Here is an 8,582-nt window from a genome sequence, read left to right as displayed (position 1 = left end):
ACTTATATTGGTCTCTTTAAGACGGGTACATTTGTTTGCGAATATACCATGCGGCTCAACTGAGAGAATAAGGCATTTCAGGAACCATGCACATCTTTCTGAGCTAGCTTTTCATTATAGGTCACCATTTTTAAAATTGCAACGCCTTCCCGTTTAAACGTTCCATGTGATTAAATGCGTCTGCAACAGGGCTATAGGGGATACAACCTGTGCAGGCAAGGCGTATACCATAATATGCCATATCATCCAGATATCGAATACGATAAAACTATGTTATGGTGATAGGTTCTGGCGTGGATGAATTCATAGGGAAGTAAATAGGACCGAGTATTGCATAAGCAATGATTACTCATGTGAATGAAATTTCTGTTGGGGATGGGCTAAAAGTGAAATCCCCTTCTAGAAGGTCTCAATAAATACACCATGCAGATAAAAATTAGTACAATTCTGCCTGCATATCTTTCCACATTATACATGTCTTTAATATGCTGGTGACAAAATAGGTCTAGTAATATTACAAACTTTTTGTTTTCAACATAGGAGAAATCACTGTGACATATAGAAAATCATTGAGAAAAATACATGCATTTCTAATCTGATGCGAACAGATGATATTATTATATAAAGGATAGACAAAAGCTTATTGAGTTTTTCTAGTTGTTATTTCAGCTGTTCAAGGTTACGAAATGTAACCAATTGAAGATGTTCACAATGTCATTTAGTCCAAAATCTATACGACTAGAAGACATGCATTTAAAATGATGAGAAAACGTATGTAGTTTAATAGCCTATAATTTACCTTCAGTTCATTGACAACAGCGTAAGTCCTTAATTTTAAAAGTTGGGGAAAGAAAACATTCCCGATGAATAACAGGATATCAAGGGATTGAATAACTCACTGTTTAAACTGTAACAACACTGTAATGCACATGACCTATTACCAGTCCAGACAGAACCTTACAAAATTTTTATAAAGGTAAAGACTCAAATTACAGAAGAGTGTGGAAAGGTATACATGGTTACAAATGTTAAAATTAAAATGTGAAGGATATATATATATATATATATATATATATATATATATATATATATATATATATATATATATATATATATATATATATATAACACATCCTTCACATTTTAATTTTGACATTTGGTAAGAAATATTTTGGTTAAATGAACTTGTGGAGTAACAAGTTTGTGTTTCATATTTTCGTTAATAGTGGTTATCTCTCAAGGATAAGCGAATTTAATGAGAATGAAATTAGAAATTTGTCATCGTTTCTCAAGTGTTTCTCTAACTGTGGTAATTACGGTAATTTGGTCTAACGGAGATATGTCTCACAACTGAGGGATATAACGATTCTTTGCATTCTTTATTTTATATGCACGTCTTACCTTGCGTGCCATAGTGACGTTGGCACATTTGATCAGCACATTGCTACAATAGCCTTCAACACATTTTGAAACTCACATTCTTCAATGCCGATTAACCACTTCATTCCTTTTGAACAACTGTGAAGTTTATTTTAGTTCGCAGATTCTAATCTCTAGTATCAAGCGAGAGCAAAACCCGTGGCATCCGGAGGCACCAGTTACATGGAACATTAAAAGGAGGGCGTTGCTTACAATACTGATAATGCATAAATTTTTAACCTCGGTTACAAGGAAAGTCTCCTATACTGAGTGTGCACATAAGTCTATGACACTTTAGTCTTAAAACGTGATATGGCACAATGACAACTGACAGTGTATCCACTGTATAAGTAAACAATACTAGTCTAAGAAATCTCTACCATAAGCAAAGATTTGAAGAAGTACATGGGGTCGTTGTTTTAGCAGACTCTTTCATACCTTGGACTATTTGATTTATACAAGTACGATAAAGACCGAGGCATTCGTGGGGTCCTGGAGGAACTGATACATATCCAAAATCAATCTGGCAGGGGTGTTAGAATCCTACATACTTTGAAGTAAGGGTAATGGGTGGATTGGGCTTGGTGTGTTAGTGTCCTACCTACTTTGCAGCAGTTAAGCTGGTGGATGCACTCAAAAGTATGCTCATTAATCCCACTTGACTTTCATTAGTGTCTAGCACGCCTTCGATCAGGGATACCGACGAGACAATTGTGGGGTTCTCAGATTGGGAAATTTCGATATTGCTCAATTACTGAGATGGAAGTTTAATGCTAGAAGTTGATTGACACTGAATGGTCAGGATACCGTTTGGTAGGCGATCAATATATCCTATTAGATTCTGACCAAGGGCAATCTACAACAATTAGTTAAAAATAAAACAACAGACGAAATTCAGTATCAAATGTTTAAACTGCGTGTATAATTTGTCTTGGGTTGGAATTATGAAAATGATAAGTAATGTGGTGTTCGTCTTGAATGAGTGTTACCTATAAGGAAAACCAAATAGATGTGATATATACATACATACAGTTTATATAGCTGTGAGAAATAAGAAAATCGTAGCAATGTAATCTGTCTGAAGCATTTGATTCTCTTCAGCCTCAAACACCTTATAAAATAATGCATGATCTATGACCACAGTGACCTATATTGCCGTAACTAGAACCCTTTCATCTTCCAATTTACCTTAATTCATCTGAGTATGTCAGGTAAAAGTGCAGTGGTTTTGCCTAGAACAAGGAAGTATTTACTCTTGCTATTTATAAACTATAAATTAGTGTTTTACTTAGTATTTTCAAATTGGTAGCTGATGGATTTTATGTCACATGAAAGGTCTGAATATTAAGGTAAAACCAAGTTCAATTAAATCAAAAGATTCATTTGGGGATTACTACCGCGTTCTGTACATTAAAATATTACGACTATTTCAGAGGATCTAATTCTTGGGCACAAAAGAACACAGTGTATGGAATATATTGTACCTTGTCAATTTGTCACAATCGACATGTAAAATAATCATCGATAATTGTAAACAGTGCGGGCGAATGTAACAGATTTGAAGGCGGTGAGTCTTTGAAAGGAACAAAATGGTCAACAATTCCACTACGCCGGTTCCAGGGTTTGGTGACGATCATATATTTGGGAGATACGAATTTCTCAAAGAGAAGCCCCATATTGCTATACCAAGCATCATCATGGTTTCCATAGCATCCATGGCAGGCACTTTTGGCAACATTCTAATCCTCGTTGCTGTGGCTACACACAGCAAATTAAGGAACATTGAGTCAGTCTTCATCGTCAACCTGGCTATGTCGGATTTGTATGTGACAGCGATTGCAGATCCTATGAACATTGTCGGTAGGTAAATAAAATCATTTGTATTGAAAACACATTGTAGATATTAATGGGCTTGCAGTCATGTCAGTTACGTAAGACCGGTTTCAGTGTATATGTTCCTAATATCATAGAGGACTTCTCTCTTTTTCGTCGACATCCTTGAAGATATACATCTCAATTGTCATGCACATTATAAACATTTACTTTCGATAATGTGTGCTGCTATGTTATAGCACTTTACATGATATCAGAAGTCTATAATACATACCGATACACGTTAATCTTTAATGGTCTCTCATTAACCAGTTTTCCTTGCTTTTTATCTTTATTCATTCCCACCTTCATTAGTTAAATGAATCAGTTAGCGAAATTAATAAAGAATTTAATCAATTCAATCGTTATTCCATCTATTTGCTGCATTATTGCTCATTTTATATAGAAAATATTATTCTATATGTACATATGGAATCAGTAATTTGTCATTAAGTTGGCCGTGCTTCAAAATCTACTTTAAATGGGCATTGGTATAGATCTCGTAGAATCCCCTAAAATAGCTGTCTTGCGAGACTTTTAATTTTAGGGCGAACTTTTGATGAGCAAACACCTGTGGGTATGGTACACTACTATACGCGTAGGGCTGAGTGTTTATATATGTGAAATAGGCAATTACAATTTCAGAATAATCCCTCCCTAGTAAATATCGGTAGCTTAAATTTTTTTATTTTTTTTTGCAACTGCTAAAAGTACTGCACGAGAACGAGCTTCAAAAGGCTCAGGAAAATGTAAGCAATTGTATGGTAGCTAGGGATTCAACACCTTTTAAACTTTTATTGTTTCTTCACTCACCACGTGTAATTTGCATTTCAGCTAAGTTAGAGGGTGAAGAATTCTTCGACTCTGTATCTGGACTTTGTAGGACAGTCGGAAGCCTTTGCACCATCTCCTGTATAGAGTCGCTGATGTCAATTGGCTCTCTAAGCTTCAACCGGTACATACACATTTGCCACCCAAATCTCTACTGCAAACTTTTCACGAAACGAAATTGTATTTGCCTTTGCGTGTCATTTTACATTTTAGGAGTATTTATCGTTTTGCTGAATCTCGCGAATATAGGAGATCATCAATTTGACCGGAAGGCGATCGTTTGTATTTGGGACAGGATGGCTTCGCACTCTTTCACAATCGTTTTCTCCGTCATCATTGTATGGGTACCCGTGATCCTCATCGGCATTTTCTACTCACTGATTTATTGTTATGTCGCCCGCCATCAATCAAATATGAACCTCTGGATTAATAATAATCCTCTTCAGCAAAGCATCAAAGTTCAAGTGGCAAAGACGTTTTTGATAATTTATGCAGTATTTTCGGTGTGTTGGATCCCATATGCACTTGCAATTGCGGTGGACCGCAACAATTCTTTCTCTCACGAAGCTCACTCTTACATAGCCATGTGGGCCCATCTGCACCCCTCGATCAACTGGATCGTGTATTACACGACACACAGGAATTTCCGCGAAGCTTTCAATGATGTTCTTTGCAGTTGCAAAAGTCTTCAAAGGAAAAGTGGAGATACGGGCAATGTGTCCAACAGCAAAAACAATAAAACTACTGAAACAAACGTATAACCAGAAGAAAGTCATCTTGTCATCTCTATCAAGCTTAACTATATCTCTACAGAAGCAATAAGCTTCGCAAAAACATATATAGACCAAACATGGCAAGATTTTGGAACTCCTCCACAAAAGGTAAAAAGCACCATGAAACCCCAAAAAAACTTAGACAGGAACATACAGCTACCTAAGGGTACCTATTTAGAACAGAAAACCATAAACAGGATAATAACTGAAAAAACTAAACTAGCAAGCAGTTTTGGAAGGTTTATAGGACCCAAACCAGCAACCATTAACTGCTTTAACTGCCACACCACCGAAGATCTACACCACGTATTCAATATATGCCCAAAATATCAACCCGCTCGGAAAATATTTATCAAAAACCAAAAAGAGATTGGATCACCACACACATACCCAGAGTTACTTATGGACTCTAATAAAAATAAACAATCAGCATATAAAAATATAAATCAATTCATAGACTCAGTAGGACTTAGGAACAAAATATAATTACTATCCCCACAAAACCAAAAGACCCAGTAACAAGCTAAATAAATTTAGAAGCCACCACATAAAAACCCATAACATATCATTCAATTTTATAAAAGTATTAATAAGTAATTCACTTACGAAGCACCTATAAAAAATTAAGGAAACCGCAAAATCAGATGTCCTTAACGAACCGAGTAATCAGCTAGGATTCCGGTCCTAGATGTCCTTAACGAACCGTGTAATCGGCTAGGACTCCGGTCTCTTGCTAAATAAAGTATAAATAACATTCAATCTCTAAAAACATTATTTAATAAATAACTTAAAGAGGTAATATCTAAAAACTTATAAATAACATAACGTAGGAAACACACCCTAAACACCTCGACTAGTAATACCGTAATAACCTTGAAAATCTCTCTTATACGTGATTTCTACTAAGAACCTCTATAAACAGCATAGAACATCCCCCCCCCTTTTAGAACATTTTGAACAAGAAAAAAAAATCGAAAATAAAAAATAAAAAATAAAAAAATTGCAAGAAACACCAGGCAAATGCAACAAGAAACCAGCGATGTAAAGCAAGCAGGACCTTTCCCGAGCTCTCCTTCCCACTAATGACAGCCAACCATTCAACTGTAGGGACCTTTATGGACCCACAGATTGAGACCAAAATATCAGGGTTCCTTGAATCCATAAAAGCCTGGGGGGAGGTGGCACCATCCCCTTCCCCAGGAACAATTAGCAGGCTGCGGTGCAGTCAGAAAAAAGTGGCACATGCACAATTGTGCGCACGCCACTATAATTAAACTCAACAACAACAAATCTTGTCCAGTTAACTACGTAAACTGGTGTTATTTATATATATATATATATATATATATATATATATATATATATATATATATATATATATATATATATATATATATGCATATTCTGGCGAACAACTACCCTCCTCATTAAATATTGATGCGGACATATCGATTCCTATATGCAAGATGTCGGCAAAATCAGTATTTACTGTGTACTACTGAAAGCTTGTACAAAAGAACGTTGTAGCGAGAAGATTGCTGTGGTGAATTGTTAGAGCCATTACAAAGGAACAGTGCACAATAGGCAAAAACATGCTTTGGTAGTTGATTCTCTTAAATCTACAAGAATATAAATGATGCATCCGGAGTAGGATCAATCCTTGTTTGAGCTGTGCCTTACTATATCGTGTGCAAAGTTCAAAGAGAAGTACATATCATGTAAATGTCGAAATAGATGTATGTACGTTGTTTTGGGCTATAACGTTGAATAACATACACGCGTTGAGCTATATCTTTAAATGGATCAGCTCGGATATAAGCATTCGTGACATTACTTTACACGAATGGCAGGATTTTTTGTAGACTTTATGAGAATTATGTTATACAGTTCACAGGTTCATGCAAGAGGCAGACAAAATCCAGATTCTTGCGTATACATATTTTTAAGTAAAGCACTGAAAAAAACCTACACAAATAACGTTTGAAGGATTTCACGACCTCTTGTATGCGACGATCTTATTTTAATAATTAGACCTGATACTTTCAAGGGATAGACCTGTTGTGTGCTATCTTATTTTAATAATGAGACCTGATACTTTCAAGGGATAGACCTCTTGTTTCACACTATTTATACTAGCACGCTTCCAAATAAGAACGAGTAGTTGGGTTTACATTTTAAACCATCGAATATATTGCTTAATGCACTTACATCAGTCATCAGACCGATTAAAAATACGACCGGAAGGAAGGCCTGATTGAGAATCACATAAAGGGATTTTACATTCTAAATTTGACCAAAGATACTTGCTCTTCATGGACCTTGACGTGTCCGTTCGTCACAATCATGCAAAAATCTCTGCTTTTCCTAAACTGTAAAATAAATATTGTGCATAATAATTCTCATCTGCAATACATACAAGAGTGGCAGATCTTCGCATGACTATGCATTAAAATTAAAGAATTACGTAATGCAAACCAATCTTTGTTAGTAAAACATTCTTTAGATTATGTTGGCAAATACTGTCTCTTATGCGTTTCCAATCTTCATAAACAGTCCTTTATGTTAGTATTATGTCAGCGTTCTACTGAAATTTTAACGTATATTGGTCTCGTTAAGACGGGTACATTTGTTTGCGAATATACCATGCGGCTCAACTGAGAGAATAAGGCATTTCAGGAACCATGCAGCTACTTTCTGAGCTAACTTTTCATTATAGGTCACCATTTTTAAAATTGCAACGCTTTCCAGTTTAAATGTTCCATGTGACTAAATGTGTCTGCAACAGGGCTATAGGGGATACAACCTGTGCAGGCAAGGCGTATACCATAATATGCCATATCATCCAGATATCGAATACGATAAAACTATGTTATGGTGATAGGTTCTGGCGTGGATCATTTCATAGGGAAGTAAATAGGACCGAGTATTGCATAGGCAATGATTACTCATGTGAATGAAATTTCTGTTGGGGATGGGCTAAAAGTGAAATCCCTTTCTAGAAGGTCTCAATAAATACACCATACAGATAAAAATTAGTACAATTCTGCCTGCATATCTTTCCACATTATACATGTCTTTAATATGCTGGTGACAAAATAGGTCTAGTAATATTACAAACTTATTTGTTTTCAACATAGGAGAAATCACTGTGACATATAGAAAATCATTGAGAAAAATACATGCATTTCTAATCTGATGCGAACAGATGATATTATTATATAAAGGATAGACAAAAGCTTATTGAGTTTTTCTAGTTGTTATTTCAGCTGTTCAAGGTTACGAAATGTAACCAATTGAAGATGTTCACAATGTCATTTAGTCCAAAATCTATACGACTAGAAGACATGCATTTAAAATGATGAGAAAACGTATGTAGTTTAATAGCCTATAATTTACCTTGCGAAAGACAGTTCATTGACAACAGAGTAAGTCCTTATTTTTAAAAGTTGGGGAAAGAAAAAAAAAATTCCCGATGAATAACATGATATAAAGAGACTGAATAACTCACTGTTTAAACTGTAACAACACTGTAATGCACATCACCTATTACCAGTCCAGACAGAACCTTAGAAAATTTGTATATAGGTAAAGACTCAAATTACAGAAGATTGTGGAAAGGTATACATGTTTACAAATGTTAAAATTAAAATGTGATGTGTGATGTGATGTGATATTGATTTTTAACGT

General features: G+C 35.4%; 1 protein-coding gene across 2 annotated transcripts; it reads left to right on the top strand.

The window, feature by feature from the left end:
• The first annotated feature begins 1,304 nt into the window (after positions 1-1,304).
• On the top strand, positions 1,305-8,135 carry LOC149792579 (melatonin receptor type 1B-A-like). Of its 2 annotated transcripts, none has more exons than XM_089971201.1 (2): positions 1,305-3,283; positions 4,126-4,263. In XM_089971201.1, the coding sequence occupies exons 1-2, from the start codon at positions 3,009-3,011 to the stop codon at positions 4,127-4,129; spliced, it is 279 nt and encodes a 92-aa protein (XP_089827327.1). In that variant the 5' UTR covers positions 1,305-3,008; the 3' UTR covers positions 4,130-4,263. The 2 variants fall into 2 exon arrangements, with proteins under 2 accessions (XP_089827327.1, XP_089827326.1); XM_089971200.1 differs by having other exon boundaries at positions 1,739-3,279; positions 4,126-8,135.
• The last annotated feature ends 447 nt before the right edge of the window (positions 8,136-8,582 follow it).

The sequence above is a fragment of the Sinohyriopsis cumingii genome, chromosome 9 (genome assembly GCF_028554795.1).
Source record: "Sinohyriopsis cumingii isolate HCF-2022 chromosome 9, ASM2855479v2, whole genome shotgun sequence".
Lineage (NCBI taxonomy): Eukaryota > Metazoa > Mollusca > Bivalvia > Unionida > Unionidae > Sinohyriopsis > Sinohyriopsis cumingii.
This window is presented reverse-complemented; position numbering and strand designations above follow the sequence as displayed.

What these genes read in the sequence shown, in the direction of transcription:
- LOC149792579 (XM_089971200.1), top strand. Translation starts at nt 3,009, where the DNA reads ATGGTCAACAATTCCACTACGCCGGTTCCAGGGTTTGGTGACGATCAT. An exon ending in AGATCCTATGAACATTGTCG is followed by an intron (nt 3,280 to 4,125) that starts GTAGGTAAATAA and finishes TTTGCATTTCAG; the next exon opens with CTAAGTTAGAGGGTGAAGAA.